This window comes from Hippoglossus stenolepis, chromosome 18, assembly GCF_022539355.2.
Source record: "Hippoglossus stenolepis isolate QCI-W04-F060 chromosome 18, HSTE1.2, whole genome shotgun sequence".
Classification (NCBI taxonomy): Eukaryota; Metazoa; Chordata; class Actinopteri; order Pleuronectiformes; family Pleuronectidae; genus Hippoglossus; species Hippoglossus stenolepis.
Genome location: NC_061500.1, coordinates 5,863,517 through 5,881,508, shown reverse-complemented (window position 1 = coordinate 5,881,508; position 17,992 = coordinate 5,863,517). Strand labels below are relative to the sequence as shown.

Here is a 17,992-nt window from a genome sequence, read left to right as displayed (position 1 = left end):
CACACACACACACACACACACACACACACACACACACACACACACACACACACACACACACTCACACAGATAGATACACAGCTGATAATTTATTTCATACAGAATAGGCACAGGCTGAGGGATGTGAGTGAGACTGTGGTGTGATAACTTGTGATTGTCTCACGCTTGTGTTTACGACACACACAGTGGGAATATATACACACATATAAACACACACTTTAATGCTTAATGTGCACCATTCTCTTCTGCTTTAGCTGTTACTTCTGTGGTGTTAGGCTTGTGCGTGTGTGTGTCTGCGGGAAGGGGTTTCAGTGATGTGTGTGCAGTCTGTGTGCATTTTTCGGGACTTCCTGTCTGTGTGTGTAGGAAACAGAAAGACAAACAGTCTTAGCTCCGATCTGATATCCTGTCTCGAAATCTGTCGGACAGAAAACAGATTCAGACGATCAGATTACTACTGGCAGGACACTGGAAAACTGAAATGACTGGAGGAATCCTGTCGAATTGTTTTCGTCAGGGAGCTCCGGCTGCGTCGAGACGATGTCTGTGGGCAGGTGGCGTGTGTGTGTGTGTGTGTGTGTGTGTGTGTGCGAGTGTGGTTATTGTGGTTTTTTTTGAAGATACAAACAAGTGTCTTCTACATTTGTACAACTTGGCTCTGAAAAAGGAATATTTCTCTTAAGAAAAACACATTTGTGTATTATGTCTGTAACTAAATTACACTGTAACATTTTCATTATTTTTATTTCTTTATTTAATCATGTGGCTCAAGACCACAATGACATAACACCTGACAGTTTTCTCCAAATGTTAGTTTAAAAAGAACCTCATTAATATCTCGTTCAGCAAAACGTCTCTTCCTCAAGTCAAACAGTTTTATAACATTTTAAATTTGTATAACAAATTAATTTGAGATGGGATGATAGAAAGATTATTAATAATAACATCACCCAAATCCTTAAGCTGTTCTTCAGAGTGGTCCTGACAACACAAACACACACACACACAGACACCGACACACACACAGTCGCAGTGGATAGTAGACACTTGTTTGTGATTAGAGTCATAACAAAGAGCTTGTGTTGTGCCCACTGTTGGAGAAGGAAGAATCTGAAGCATCTCAAACAGGTTCAAGCTGTTGAGTAAATACAGTGGCACCGTCCTGTGTGTCCTTGTGTTGCTCCGGTCAGGAGATGCTCTGTTTTACTGTGTTCTGTCTGAAAGCTAATGGCCACATGAATCGGACGGTGTGCAGCTGACTCCTCGGAGATGAATAACACTTTTGTCATTCAGCTCAACACAATCTCAAACACTTACAGGAGTGTGGGGTATTGAGGAAAAACCAAAACCAAGACATCATGTCCACTGTTGGTAGTGAAGCTTAACTTGTGAAACTCATGTGTAACAGTAATGAATTCACTGACATTTTTTCATTCCTAAGTATTTCAATTTAAAATTCATTATAATAAACTTATATTTAATTATACAGCACTTTTCTTCTCGGAGAAAAGATTTAAGAGACACTAGAAAAGAAAGGACAAAAGTAACGGAGCCATAAAATCCAGCTCCCTTCAAACAGCCAAAGTCCCACCATCATATTAAGGAATAGTTTGGGATTTTGGAAAATATGTTTCTTCGCTTTATTCCCGAGGGTTTGACCAGAAGACTGATGTACGAGGAGGATTAACATTTAGAATGAAGACATAAGAGAAGAGTCAATCTTTTCTATCTAATTCTCAGCCAGAAAGTGAATAAATTAACAGAATGTAAACATCAAGCTCACGATAAACACGTCCTTTCCAATGATTCTCAGGCAGTTATTAAACTCTCTCTCTCTTCAGTATTAACCCAGTCATCTGAAACCGTGACTTCTGAGTCTCACGAGTTTAATCTCCCCTCTGCTCGTCTGTACTTTCTCTGTGATTATCTCAGCTCTGTCATCTCCACTTCTTTCCAAGCAGCTGACATCAGGACCCAAACCAGCGTGGGCAGAACGTGTGAGGTTCAGCTCAAAAATAAAAAAGCACGGGAGTGAGTTGAACGAATGTGAAAGGTGCAGTTTAAGTGGGATTAATGTGCACATATCACATTCTGGATCAAACACGAGTAGCCTACCTTTTACGGGCAAAAATGTACAATAAACGGGTGAACTTTAGAAAAAACAGTGCAGCTATAGTTCTAATATAAACCCCCCTTCCAATAACAAGCCATAACTCTAAATGTCAAACTCTTCCTGTAGCAGTTGATCAGGTTCAGTGGGATCTGTCCTGGTTTCACTTTCATCACGCGTCCGGTTGAATTCCTTGAATACAGCCGAGCGGCGGTCACTGTTATCAGCCGCGCACGGTCACTGGGCTTGTTTGGGTGATTCTGGCTCCGATGCCAAAGCAAAGTTATCTGTGTGTGGATATTTTCTGATAACTTCTTATTACATTCTGAATGTTTCTGTGCTTTGATGATTGAGATAAGATAAAAACGTTCGGCTCCATGTAGGGACGTGATGTGGAAGAAAATTAAATGAATTATAATAATTACATTGAGGGTCACTCCTGATGATGTCAGTGATGTCACTAAGGTTATTTCAGCTTTGGGGCGGGAGAAAGACAAACGCACATAAAGTGAGAAGTTTGGAAGATGAAGGCATTTATTTACCAGTCAGGGAAGGTCTATCAAAAAGATGCTACCACGTTGCATTATGGGAAAATGTAGGATCCATATATAAAATATAATAAAATAGACAATAAAATAAATGATATATAGATAAATACAGAATAATACACCTTCCTATACAAACAGAATATTATGGGCAGATAATTAAGTGCAGTGGCACAGGATGATTACACAGTAAGGATTATATTGCATCGAATAGTTATAATTGTATCAGTATATATATATTGTATAGAGTAAAGTATATACTATATAAAGTATATATATAGTTTTTATCATAATTTGTTTTATAGGAATACAATACACTAAATCAGTGAAGCAACCCTCTGATATACTAGTGACACTTTGTAAACTGTGTAAATGTAGAAAATGTGTGAATGTGAAGCAGAACACTGGTGGAAACATGTTTTATTGACCAGACACTTGGTTTAGACAGACAGGCGGGAGAAGTGTAAACACTCCAGGTTGTGATTTATTATGAGACCTGTATGATTTATTATTGTTTGATTGAACCCTGAAATTCTCCAGCTGCTCCTCTCTCTTCGCTCTATTTCTTTTTTTTACTTCATCTCTTGTTTCTTTGATTCTTTTTTGTTGAACATTGACGTGAAAGGTTCGTCTTGTTTCTATAATCACCTTTAATTTCTCTTAACTTCTAATCTGCTACTCATCTTGTTGCTGTCTTGACCAACATGATTTTGGATTTTCGGGGAAGACAAAGATTGGAATTATGTTCAGGCCGTCCCTGATTTTTATCCCAAAGTCCATACCGATTGGTTCCTGTTCCACTTTTCGCTGCTGTCGTGCCACTTCCTCCTCAGTTTCTTTTTCTGGATGTCCCGAACTCTTCTGTGATTCTAAATGAAACCCTCCCTCGGTCTCTTCATCTCTCTGTGGCCTCGCTTCTCTGTGATTGGAAACTTGTTTCCTTGGTGACAAATTGAACCGTGGAAAGGACCCACCTGGGCAAATCAGCTCCATGAAATTCAGTTAAGGCGGCAGTCTATTTTCTGAGAGGGCTTTGTGTCTTCTCTGTAAATATGATGTTGGGGCAGTGAGGAGCTTCTGGGTGTTACTTCACCGACTTGAAACTCAGACTCCGCAGTCAGCCTCTAAACAAGAGCTGGATTAGTTCTAAAACAGCATTTATCCTATACATTATCCTTCTCGGTGTTATAGTTACAAGCTGCGTATGTCCTGGCAAATTGGAAGAAAACCTTATAGAAAAGAAAGAGCAACCTTTTCCTGCTAATAGATGTACTAAAGTACAGTGGTTACAATAGACAGGAAATAGAGAATGTTTTCCAAAGAAGAAAAACAGATCATGAAGATGGTTTCTCATTCAGAAATCCAATTATTTCTATTCAGAGCTTGAGGCTAAAATGTTCAATTGTATACAACAAATGATAAATGACTAATATAGGGCAACATGACTGTCATGTATCTGGGATAAAGAATAAAAAAAAATATGGAAAATAAGGAAACATACAGGAGTTGATTTCACAGAATCGTGGGCCTGACCTCCTGCAGGACTTCACCTCAGATGACTGTCGGCCCGACAGAGAGATGGAGCAGGGAAATAAGTCCTAACTTCATTTCTGTGCTGAAACATTACGATTGAACTTTTGTATCAGATCTCTTGCCAGGCCTCCTCTGATGGGGCTTCTGAGGACTCTGTACTATCACAGTTTCCCATCGCTCTGTGAGCTCGGGCTCCGCTCGGCATCACCGAGACTGGTTTACTGTGCATTGTTTTTCCAGATCATGTCACGAACAACACACGGGTGTGATCGCATCTAGAAACAGATACTGGAAATGTTGCTTTCTTTGACGACGCATCTCCACTTCCTCTCGTCCACTATCCAGAGATGAAGCCAAAATATCCCAGATACGAGCGCCAACGTCATTTGGGGCCACAGTCTGATCAGTAACGAGTACATCTATGTATTTTTACGTAAAAGCAGAATAAATGCGCCTTAAAATGGAGAAGGTGGGGTTTATGACCTATTCTGCAGCCAGCCACCAGGGGGCGATCGAGGCGCTTTGGCTTCACTTTTGGGGAGCTGCCACGTCGTCTATCTTTGTATAAAATCTATGGTAAAACGGACAATAACTTGTTTTATGTCTTATTTACATGAGCTGCCAATCAGACATGAGCATCATTCTCTTGCTACCCATAAACCCTTGTGTTTTCACATTATTTCCTGTAGTTTTGTTTCTATCATATTCTCATTCCTGTCATTTTTGTTGCTGCTTTATTAAAAGTTTTTGTGAAGCCCTGGTTCAGAAACCTGCTGGAGTCAGAATGACGGTCGTGCAGTGTATGTAACAGGAGCAGTTTGTGTGTGTTAGAGGTGTGTTTGTGTACATGTATGTGTGACTTGCCTCGTCGGACGCCCATATGTCGCTGGAGAGCATATGTTCAACTTTACAACAGTGCAATTGAGTTTCAGTGGCCACGCACTTGCCAGAGATCTCTAGTCAATCTTTAACCGCTGACCTCGTCGTAGCTTCGGGTGAATCGCATACTTCACATTTCTCCGTCTGCACAAAGGAGAGGAAAGTAATGGTCTCCTGCCCGATACCGAAGATAGACGGGCTCAGTCTAAATCTGGCATGAACGCGGGCGCTGAGCGTGTACATTGTGCAGAGCTGATATTAAATTCGGGGATGAGGTTCAGGCATTCTTAGGATTTGTTTGTTTCATTTGCTTTCATTGTTCTGATCATGTGTTTTTACTTTAAATTCCCTCTGCGGAGAAAATTTCCCCCAAAGGAGCGATGAAGATTTAATTCAGTTCAATTCGGTTAAATTGTTTCTTTGGAAACTGTTTGGATGTTGTGTTCTCAGTTAGAGCTTCAGTAGCCTCTCCCTGCACGGCAGGCATTAAATATGACTTTACTGCCCCATGTTTCTGCATGCATGCGTGTGTGTGTGTGTGTGTGTGTGTGTGTGTGTGTGTGTGTGTGTGTGTGTGTGTGTGTGTGTGTGTGTGTGTGTGTGTGTTTTCTAGCTTGTAAAATGTACAGTTAGATAAATGGGCTGGAAGAAATTCTTTCAGGAATCTCCACAAATAAGGACATGTGAGAAAATGGGATTCAAGGTGATGACCTCTGTAACTAAACCGCTGCTTTTGAGTCCAGTTAAAATCTTGGAGTGGAATTGGGTCACATGTCTAAATATATTCCCCTCTGATATCCCACCAAAGGTTAAATCTGATTTCCTGAGTGGTTCAACGAGCTGCACAATGAGTCCGTTTGTCACCTGAGGTTAAAGGTTCAGTGTGTTAGATTTAGGTGAATGTTATTTACTGGCAGAAATTGAATATAAAATAATCCTTGTGATGTTTTAACTTGTGTGTTTTGAGCATTTTGAGCATGTTAGCATAGCATGTAGGCTAAAGCTTGCCTAGCCAGACCCAAACCATAACGATTTTTCATTGGCCAAACATTTTGAATAACATTGGCTTGTGCTTCTCCTCAAGTTTTAAAGTAAAGGAAATCTTTAACGTGAAATTGTACATAATTCCCGGAAGATGCAGTTTGATGAATTCTCAGAGATCAGTTCTCTATTGTAAGTTAAGTATAGACATAATATATTTTAGATGACCTGACAGTTTTAAAATGATACGACGGTGATGCAGACATGGAGGACGATGCTAAACAGGGTCACTTCACAGATCTGATCAGTGTCATACTTCTCTTATTACACTGTGTCAGTATTAGGATGCGACTGATGTTCCCTTTTTGTTATTTTAATTTCTCTGAGAAGTTTCATGTCGTGTTTCTGCGACGTCTCGCTCTGTCACACGGTTCAGTTCAGCCTCGGACCCCTGCTGTTCGCTGCTCGACTCTGTGGTCATCCAGAGAACTTTTTTTATGTACTTTATTATTCTTTTTCAACTGTCACTCATTTCACTTATTCTCTGTGGTGCAAAACCCTCCAGTACAACATTTTTTGTTTTTCATTTTTTTATTCAGTTATTGCCTCGAGTGTCTTTTGTGTTTCCATAGAAACAGCAGGCAGGTGGGAGGAAATGATGAAGACTTTCAGATTAGTCATCAACTGGGTCACTATAATGTACTCAACTGATAAGACATCATTGAATTACTATTCATCTGACAGCCTTCAACAAAGTTACAAATACATTCTGATGTAAGGAAAGTGTGTCGTGCCTCTGGAAGACCGTGGTGCAAACTGGGAAAGACGATAAGAAAAAGGAAAAGACAAAATGAATGTGACAAATTCACAAATTATCTTTTTTGTGGTTTGAAACTGGAGCTTTAGACAAACTCCATATTTAGTTTTTTCAAACTTAAAGCAAAATAAGAAAGTCGTGTGGTTAAATGTGTTTGACTGAAAGATAGCTGGGTTGTGTTTTGTCTGTGGTGTACATTAGTGATTGCTCTCTCATGCGCAGAGTTCAGTCCAACATGTTCGTCACGGCCAGATTTCACCTTGGACCACTCTGCATGTCCACTACTTCATCTTAAGTGAGTTTTTATTAAATGAAAACAGCCGTCACATTCTGGTATAAATGATTATAGAGATTGGATTTCTGAATCAATCAGAGGAGCTGACCGAATCCCAGCTGGAGGAGCTTCATGGTAAACTTTCATTTAATACCTCAGAGATGACTATACATTTGTATTTTTGCCCATTAACTGCAAAAGGGTTTCGTAGTCCTGACCAATCAAATGAAGTCTACATAGTATTCACTGTGATGATTTGTCTAAATTGAACCAGTTGTCATTTTAAATCTGTTTTTCAAGTAGATTTTCTGGTGGAAAACAATTAATTCACTTCGGTAAATTACCAGTGATAAGTTAATGAAGTTTAAAAAAGTCCACGAGGCTCTGGTGTATATTTTATTAGAAACTACAAATATAGATGGATCAGAGAAGGTTGAACAATGCGACGCTGCTGTATTTAATTCACTTAATCATGTTCTCTAATAAAGAAATGTAGTCACAAGATAAAGTTCGGTTCAATGAGCGGACACGATTTCATCAAAAGGAAAAATTATATGAGGTTAATATCTTTCAATTCAATGTCCACACACACACACACACACACACACACACACACACACAACTAATTAGTTCAACTGATCTCCTCCCAGTGAAGTGTGTAGCCTTATAAAGTATGATTTAATTTTTTTTTTGTTTTCATTTCATGACATTGCAATTAGTGTGTTGTTTTGATTTGAATGATTATTTTAAACATGACACAAGATTAGTCATAGAGACTCATGAGTGGATTTGTAACAAACTGTAATTATTAAGGAACGAACGCTCGATTTAACCCGAATGATCGAATCACAAAGTCAACATAAAACAGAGCGATGCTAATGAAACTGACATGTTATAAACTGTGTGTTATCAACACTGTGCTCGTTTTTGAATTTTGGATTTCTCTCTCCAGAATCTCTCCGCATTCGCACAAACACCAGAAAGCCAAACATGCAACTCGGAGGATTGTGTGTCCTAGAAACCCAGTTCGTGCTCATAAAGGGGCCACAGGACGCCAGTGTGTGGCTCAGTCAGTCAGCGTCTGTGTTTATTGTCAAAGGAGCGTTTGTGCCAGAGCTCTAATTTTTCAGGCCTCTCTTTCCACCTGAATGCATCTTTGTGGAGCTTCGACACCTACAAGTGTTTTTTTCATCTCCCAGCCGAGCGTCTTGTCAGAAGAGGATTGAATCCTCGTCATCTTCTGTCACTTTGTCTCTTTTTAAATGTCAATTTCATGAGCTTTTTGCACGACGCTTCACATATTCACAAAATAATCACAAAATATATCATCTTAATAATGACAGTAATTATTAGAACTGTTGGTTTTTGTTGTATTTTTATGGATGAATGCATGAATGCTCAGTCTCTCTCAGTCTATTCATGCTCTGCTGTGCCCCTTGATGGTTCTGTGCCATTTGAGCGACGAGACGCTTTAATTTGGACACAAGGTTTTTTTAGGAAACGTCTGCCTCTGAAAGGAGTTGGGCCTGAATGTGAGAAGAAATGTGGGTCTCTAAAAGAGTAATGTATTAATAATCTGCCCGAGTGCATGGTCTGTATTAGAATATAGTCTTGCGTCCAAAAATAAAAACAAATCTAATTAGTATATGACAGGATGATATTATAGCAGAGCATAGACTGTATGTAAAGACGGACAACGTGTCTCCACTTCCTTCCTCCTACTTCTGCTTCCTGTTTCTGCGTTTAGGTCTTTATTGTGTTTTCTCGGCACAGGACAGATGCTCCTGACCAATAAAATCTCCCCATCTCTCCATTATTAACACTTTGCGATCGAGGAATCCATCTTTAGAACTCTGTCATTCACAAACTTAAGTTCCCTCTTTCGAATTCCCAATTGATGTGTCCAACATATTTGTCACAGACTGGAAACACTGAGGCTTCACTGCCCCAGTTTCCAGAATGAATCCCCACTTTTGTGCCAATTAGCAGACGAATTTCCCTCGAGTGCCGGAGCTGTCCGAGCGGGTCCGTCTGCCCTTGTTGTTCTCTTTCTGTGTGTGTGTGTGTGTGTGTGTGTGTGTGTGTGTGTGTGTGGACACGAGTACTGAGGAATGTGTGAGGACTGGAAAAAAGTCCAGATTATTTATCTAATTGAGTAAAAAGTATGTAAAACTAGTTATTGGTTATGGTAAAGTGCACACACATTGTTATCAAAGGGCTTAACATAGTTAAAACAGTAGTTGGTGAAGGAGGAAGCTGTAACACCAACTCTTCCAAAATGATCTGCCCAACCAGCCGAGGGATTCGTAGATGTAACCATCGTCATGTCCAAGTTAGCGCCGCCATCACATCCTGCTTCCTAGTTTTCCTATGGGGGATTATCTGCCTTATCTCCCGCCCCCATCAGCGAAGTCCCTCCTCACGTCTTCAGCTCCAAAGAAACGAGGAGATAAGAGCGAAATTTGATTATTTAATGTCCCCGAAAAGATATCGGCGTGAAATGAAAGGAACACAAACCTCTCCTTCTATCTCGTGTTCGATCTCTCTATCAGGTCGTGTTACAGATCAGATTTAGTTCGCAAGGAAATTTACTGGAAGTGGTGGTGCTGCAGGAAGTGGAAATATTATATTTTATTTTCCAGGCTTCCTGGAGTTTTGTGCCTTTAAGGATTGTACCCAAGACTTTTACCTTGACAGAAAACATGCTAACACTTTACTAACAAAATTACATTAGACACAGTTGCTTTTGTAATTTGTAACTTTTGTATTATTTGGGGTTCTGATCTGTATTTAGATATGTACAGTGATAGTGGTAGGATCAAGATTTCCGTGGGCCTTGAGGGAAAAACATTCATAAATTAATGTTTAATGAGATTTCTCGTTTTCCACCAGGCTAACGGCATAAACAGAGAAATAGAGAAAGCGATTGTACAAATACAGAAAAATAAAAATCCGAAATGTAGTTTTCAAACTTCACCTGCAATGTCTGCCATTAGTTAGAATTAAAGACTAAACTAAAAACCTTTAAAGATCCGATTAAGTCAAAATGTCCTCCTTTCTCACAATCGTTCCCCCACTCTGCCATAATGAAAACTGCTATGTAATGACTATACTGCTGAAAAACGCAGATCGTTAAAAGTGTCACAAATACGTTTCCTGGCGTGAAGAATCCCACATAAACAGATTCAAATCTCAGGCCGCATTAGTTCTGCAGATCTGTCGTTCAGCTCAGAAACTGAAGAAACATCTTCCACATGTTTAAAGCTTCCCGTGAGACAAATTGGTAAAATAGCCCAAGATGTTCCTCCTCCTCCAGCCTCGCCGTCCTCCGCTAATCTTTGGTTTTTTAAAATCATAATTGACATCTGACATAGCCTCACGAAACAAATGGTGGGCAGGGAAACATTGTTCCCCTTTCTGGGAAGGAGCAGACAGCGAAGCAGATTAGAGGAGACACAGGAGGGAGAGCTCCGGTGGGAGTTAACCACTGACCTATCTCCGGACAGAGCGTTGTAGCCCTGTAGTTTCTTAAAACTGATGTTATAAGATTTGATTTAAACCTGTGGGAAAGTTCCAATGTTTCCTTCACCACAATATTCTTTTTTAGATCTGGGAATGTTCTAGTTGGGGACATCTGAAGTTTTTTATGCTACAGCTGATATGTAAAATCAAAACATCTGTTTCGTGGCCTTGAGATCGAGGAATAACATGTTGCTGTTTGGATTTTGAACAACACCATATATGTAGGTCCAGTGAAGTGACCTGTACCTCAACTGAATGTGAAAGGATTTGTAAAAGACAAGAAACACAAACAACATCTCGGCTCTGTCGCTGGTATGTTGGTGTTTTGGTCGAGCTGCAGATCCGTCTCAAAGCTGCGGGATGAGAACGCGTCCAATCCACTGCCCCCAAAATATGGAGGTATTAATTTAATGATGTCAAATAGGCATGACTTTGCTTATGACTGAATTAATGTGATTTTCATCCAGATCCCACAAAGACGCCGCATGTAGTCTTCGCGTAATGCCGGCCGTGGGGCTCAGATCTCTGGGATAAGCGGGGGTTTTGTTTTTGCCTCATGAGGAGCAATAGATGAAAAAAACAAAGTCCTGTTGGAGGAGGATCTGTTTAAGGATTTGTGCACGACAATTCAATTAAAATAAACTCAATAAATTCTCATCTTCCTCAAGACAGTAGGAACAGCGTTTTTTGGCAGAGATTCTTCGTGGACTCGAGACCCGGCCGCCGGCGTTCGACTTTTTCAGACTAGAGTAGAGGAATACTCTGTAAACCTCGCGTAGGATCTCTCCTTCCAGTAGCTGTTTTAATTTTTATATATCTATTAGGGCGACTATGTAACATGTATCCAGGGACTAGAGATGGGAAACTATCTTTGGCCTGGTTGGTTTATTAATGTGGACCGTTCCTGTAATAATAAACCCAGCGTACTTGTGCGTGTGAAAACCAGGACGTGGAGACATCTGGGTTTATGTAACTTTTACCTCCACCAGAGAAGTGTTAAAGCGAAACCATGGACTGTAAATATAAATTGACTCCGTGAGGTCAAGGTGGAAGTGCCTGAATCCTGTATTCTTTCAAATGACCAACAGGGGGCGACCCCACAGGTCAGTTTCTATAGAAGTCTGAGAAAATGACCCCACTTCTCACTTGATTTATAACACGAGTAATAATTTTCCTATAAGGAGTTTGCTAGTCTTCTCCACTACAGCATGTTAATTTAGTAAATTATGGTCCCATTTAAAGTAAAATACGATAAAGCACTGTATGTATTGGGGGCCGTGTGATTGACAGCCAGTACCATCCAATGGGAGCAGGTCGCAGCTGTAGTAGGTTCCACCCTCTAGCTCCTCCAAATACGGTTACTTCTGGTTTTCGAAAAACCAAGATGACAAAATCGAGGCCTCAAAACGGTCGTTCACGAACAAAAAATAAATCCCAAGACTGTCTCTGGATTTTTATGCTGGTTTCAGGGAGGTAAGAAATGAAGTTAATGTGAGACAAAGTCAACACTGACTTCACAAAGTGGAATGCAGAGACTTTTTTCCTGCTTCCGGCCTTTGTGGAACTTCTCTCATCGTCTAATCGATTTTAATCGGGATGAAAAAACCCTGGTCTCCCTGTGTCAGAGTCCCGGCCCGTATCCCCAACAGCCCATTGCATTCTCAACCTCTGCGGCTTCTGCACATCCTGCATTGGAACATAATGTTGCCAGGGTGAAAACAACATTTCCTCCAAAAGCATATTTGCCAACGCAGCGACCTCAGATTCATTCCATGTTTGTTTGTAATCCGGTTTCCCTGAGTTTCCTCCTCAGTATTTTCAGGCCGGTATTGTGTTAACACAGATCCCTTCCCCTGGCTGGAGGAGGTTGGGAATCCCAGAGCACGCCTGTGTGACGGACAGCGGAGCGGCTGGACGGACAGACAGGCAGCGCCGTGTTTGGACAGTAAACAGAGTCCCCTCCACAGAAAACACACAAAACAGAAGAGGAGCAGTTACAGGACATTTGTGTTTATCTGCCCCCATTGCCTCCTCACCCTGGACATCCCTCCACATGGGACTGTGTGGTCTAATAACAACTAGCCAATCACAGGGCCCAACCAGAAGGAGTCCATTCAGATTCCTGTTCAGGTGTCCCTTGTCCCTCAGGGTGTGACAGTGTTGACACAGTAGGAAAGATGACACAGTGTAAACTGGCGTGAATGTTAATTTACAAAGCAAAGACAAACTGGTGTAAAGACCCATTACCCACAAGACCCTCAGTTTATGTCGAAGTTTTATGAGGTTGTTTTGTTGTTTAAAAAAATACGAGTAAAATAAAAATTTGGATGGATTTTCAGTTGCTGTAATGTTGCTCTTTAATTTCGAATTTACAGTGAGTGTAACTTGCTTTTTTTTCTACATATGCATCTGTGTTACCTTTGTAAAATTCTATCGGAAAAATAATATTATATCGCTGCATTAGTTCCATATCACTATTTCTGGTACACGTGTTTCTGTGGTCCTCAGAAACTGTCATGGCTGCCAGAGCATCGTGAACAAACATCCACTCGGGTTATAAACCAGAACACTTTTGCCGCTGGCTTCTTGAGCTCAGTAGTTGGTTGTAAACAGACCTGAGAAAATATACGACACACTCACTAAATCACTAAATATTTACCTTTTTCATTATGAAATTTTGTTCTTTCAATAAACTATCGCTGTAAAAACAAATTCCAAATTGTCCTGTTGCAACATTAAACTATGATTTGTTTCCATCCTTCAGGACCACTTGTTTCTCCTGGCTCCCTCCTCCTCCTCCTCCTCCTCTTCCTCCTCCTCCTCCTCCTCTCTTTGCAGAAGAGTTTGCTACCTACTTTGAGAAGCGGTCAACAGTGGTTCCCAGTCATTCTTTTCTTATTTCCCATGCCTCCTTCTTCTTCTATTCCCACCGATCCTGCCACAGAAACTCTCTCCTCTCCGTTTCTGCCAGCAGAGCCTTGATTCAACTGTGTCCGCTCCGACCTTTGACCTTTTCAAGTGTCTCTTAAAGTTGATTTATCGTGGTATTAAGGCTGTTTTAATCATGCCATCTTTGATTAGTTATGACATGTTTGTGGATGTATCCTTAATTCTGTCTCCATGATAAAAGACGTGTTGACATGGTGACATTCCAATTTATAGTGAGCAGGAAATTCTATAGGATGATCTGTTGTTGTGTCTCCTTCATGTCAGATTTCTTAGGAACATTTTCTATGCTCTCATATCACAATCACTTCTCGCATTCTGTCCATTGCTGCAGCTCCTCTTTTCAGCCTCTGTCTGAAACACTTGGTTTTAGCTGCTGTCTCTTTAAGCTTCTTATGTTTCCTTTAAGACTTCACTAAAGAATTCTGCGTCTCTCTTTTCAGATTGTCGTTCCTGCCGAACCGGAGCTACAGTGACAACGGGCGGAAGATACTGGCGAACGAACAGGAGTCCCAGGACTCTCTCGGGGGGCAATGAGGACGAATGTACGATGAAGGAGCTGTGATATAATCAGCTGATGAGGACCTCTGCCGTGATGCTGGATTGTCACTCCGAGATCAGACATCATGTATGTTGATGTCGTCCGGGGAAATTCAAGGGTCAGTGGCACGACTGTTGAAAATCGGACTCTCGAGAGGAGACGAGTGAAGCACACTGGTGCAGGAGTTCATGGACTGAAACACACATCTGTTCTCAATCCAACATCCGGATCATAGGATGTAAAGCTCAAGTCAGGGGTCCAGGAACTACAGCAAATTACTCTGACGAACAAGATGGGAGAATCTACCGCAGTTCAACCCAGAGAGCAACTGTCGCCGGTTCACACCAATTACAGCAAGTGTTTTTACGGCATTTATACATTTTTACCAGCAACACTCATCTTTACCGGGACTCTTCAACACTCCAACTTCTGGATGCATCATAAAAAATTAACATTTCTATTTGTATCCAACAGAAAACGCGGAAAGTCGCTTTATTTCTAAATACGACATCGTTAAAACTTTAACTGTGATGAAACACTTTCCATGGCACAAAATAATGTTGCACTTACTGTGAGTTGAAAGTTTTAAAGTGTGTTGTGTCTCTGGTCACGTCCTCCTGTGATGCAGCTCGACACCGCTGCAGCACCGCGGACATTTTGAAAACCAGTCTGAACGTCATCTTCATCCCGCAAGAAGCAACGATGACGTGTGAAGATTTACTCTGTTTAGTAAAAAGTTTGTTACAAAGCACTGAACGTACAGTCGAGCAGAATGTGAAAGAAAAAGTCTGATTAAAAGCTGGTGAAATGAGCAGCGTCTTCAAATGCAGATGTTGTACGAAGTGCATGAAAAAAATCTCAAATTATATAATGAAGACGGGTTCGCACGTCATAAATTACATGTTTTAGACACAGCAGCAGTTGAGACTCCAGTAGGAAGCTGTATGTGAGAGCTCGGTACCTGCAGGTCGAATGGTTCCTGCTCTTGTTGGTCCGACACGTGGAAACTGAAACTGCAAATGGAAACAACCACGACAAGGTTGTACAGAAGAGTTTACAGTTTGATTTTACCACAGCATCTGACCTAAAGCCCCTGAAAACTGTATTTTAATTCATATTTTACATTTATCATAAGCATTGAAATAAAGCTATTTATTTAACTTATTTATTTAGAGTTTTTAACATTCAAATACCTTTTCTGGTTTGATCAGGTTTGATTGACAGGCCCAGCAAGAGGTGCATTAACCTATGAACTGAAAAGTCACAATTTCAAAATAATATCTTGGCAGATAACATGATATTAATGTGAAGATTTAGTCATTTGTGTTGTTAATACCAAAAAATAAATACATTTGGAAATTGGTAAAAAAGAAAATTTTATGTAGCATTTGAATTTTTTCTTATTTCTTGTGAATCTGAGTAAATAAGTTAAGATAATGAGGCCAACGATGTTCTATATTCTTCTTATTTATTACACTTCCAATGAAAAGATCAAAACCAAAAATACATTTGTGCATCGTGAAGCTTTCTGATGTAACTACACTATATAGACGTTTTCCTTTTTTCCAAAACTCAAACAGGAGGAAGCTGAGTCAATGTTCGGGACCATTTTCAGCTGCACTAGTGACTTTACAGCATCAAATCAAATACAATGAATTCATATTCATCATTATGAACTAACTGATGTGCTTGATAGGACAATAATGTAGATTTATGGCTTTAAACACTGACTCTTCTCAGTCATTGGGGTTTTTGACAATAAAAACATTTTTTGGCACCACCTGATTTTTCTTGCAATTCTCACCTGCGTTCACTGTACAGAGGAAATATTTTATTTTCTCACATCGAAGACTGAAATTAAAAACACATCACAGATGAATTTGGAGAATGAGCCTCAAGTTGTTTTGCAATTATTTCACTTTAACAACAAACTTTAAACATTCCCTCCTAAATATCCAGATGACGCTAGTATTACATAATCATTTTGTAGTGGAGGAATATGAACTTCATACTTATCTGTATTTCGGTGTATGCTCATTTTCTAGTTGATGATAAAATGATAAAATGAGAAATTTCAACAACCAGATAAATATGAACATGCATTGATTTGTGTCCACTAGGGGGCAGTAAAGCTCAAAATCAAACTCACAGTAGCACTGACATGTGAATAAAGTGGATTTCAGGCCACGTGGGAGGAAAATGCCAAATTCACTCAGTTTTAATATTTCGTTATGTCTCCAACACCTGAATAAATAACTGCAATGGTGACACTTTTACATTATTAAATAGACTTTTTATCCAAAGAGAGTTAAAGGATAGATTTAACTCAAGGTTTACATATCAGAATTATATCTAGCAGAGGACGTGTGGATCCAAATGTAGATGCAATGACAGACTTGATAATAAAAAACAGACTTACAGGCAGATTGATTGACATCCAGTGTGTTCAGGTGGCAGTCACACAGGAAACCACACAGGACGATAAGCACCTGATCCCATAAGGAGCTGGTGACAGCGGTGGGTTTATATACATTATATATATATAGATATATGAGAGTGGGCCGGGAAGCTCAGGTGATGGAAATAGGAAACAGGTGAAACATGGTGGGCGGATGCAGAACGACGGGTCTGAGGAGATGAAGAGATGCAGCCTAGGAGAGAAGAGCCAAGAAGCGCTGAGGATCCGACCGTGATGGTCTCAGTCTCTGTCTGTCACAACATCCGAGGCGTGAAACCAACCAACCCACACTGTCCTCACTGAGATCTGCAATTTTATCTCAGCGTCTGTCGACACCTCTGCCTCAGAGAACAAGAGACGACTAACGTTCTTCTGACGGAGCCTTAAAATCCTGCTTCAAAGATTAACAGATAACTGAATGTCTTGTTACAACATGTGACAACTTTGAATAATTCACCAAACTCATGTTTGCTGTGTGTGATGGAGAAGATGAATAAACAGAGAATTTGACAAAGAATGCTGTAAACGGATTGATTTCTGGATCATGTGGAGATTTAAGTTTCTACCGTGCAGAGTAAACTGAGAGAAGAATTAAATTCAAATATGACAAGACTTTTGGAACATGCAAATTCCAAATAAGTAAATAAATAAAAGAAGAAATTTCAATACATTTCCATGGTGAAAGCAGTGACCCCCCCCAAAATTCATGAACCCCAGAGTTCATGTCATATATATATAGAGAGAGATTAAATACTTGCATACAAGCAAATACAGGTTTAATTTCAGTGCATTTAAGTTTCTACCTTTGTTTCCTAATCTTGGATTAAATTTCAGGATGGTTTAATAGTTTAGTTTGTTATTGATGCTGCTAATCCGGTTTCTTTCTTTCTATTTTGTACTTTTTCTAAATATTAACGTCTTGATAACCTGTTTTACGTCGGCCACATAATGTGCATGACACAATAATAAAAATCAATAAATCAAAAATACATTCTCACCATTTACGGTGAGTGGATTTCTAATTTTATTTTTGCCCGTCTCCTGTTGAAGATGAACCCATCATAACTCCGGTTAGGGGATGGAGCTCAGACTGGTATCACGCTGTGTCGGCCCTGAATGGCATTTTTAACAAGCCTTTATTATTGTTGGCGGTGGCAGGTGGCGATTACACACAAAGCCCCTCATCAGGAAGCCTATTTGGTGACAGCAAACACGATTATCCCCGTCATCTCTCCCCTGGCTGAGAGCTCATTTGCTGGTTTGATTGGCACTGACCCCCGAGTCTGTGGGCCATTAACCAATCAGGGGGAAACCCACAGGAGGAATTCATTACTCTGTGAACCCTTCAAAATCTCACCAGCTCCAACACCAAGCGTGGAGAGCTCA

General features: G+C 40.3%; 1 protein-coding gene across 1 annotated transcript in view; it reads left to right on the top strand.

Moving 5' to 3' along the window:
* The window catches only part of si:dkey-247m21.3 (5-hydroxytryptamine receptor 4), a 32,732-nt gene extending 16,741 nt beyond the window's left edge, over nucleotides 1-15,991 (top strand). The window contains exon 7 of the mRNA XM_035183945.2: nucleotides 14,051-15,991. Coding sequence (XP_035039836.1) covers nucleotides 14,051-14,144 — 94 coding nt within the window. The 3' untranslated portion in view covers nucleotides 14,145-15,991. The remainder of the gene's footprint in view (nucleotides 1-14,050) is intronic.
* The last annotated feature ends 2,001 nt before the right edge of the window (nucleotides 15,992-17,992 follow it).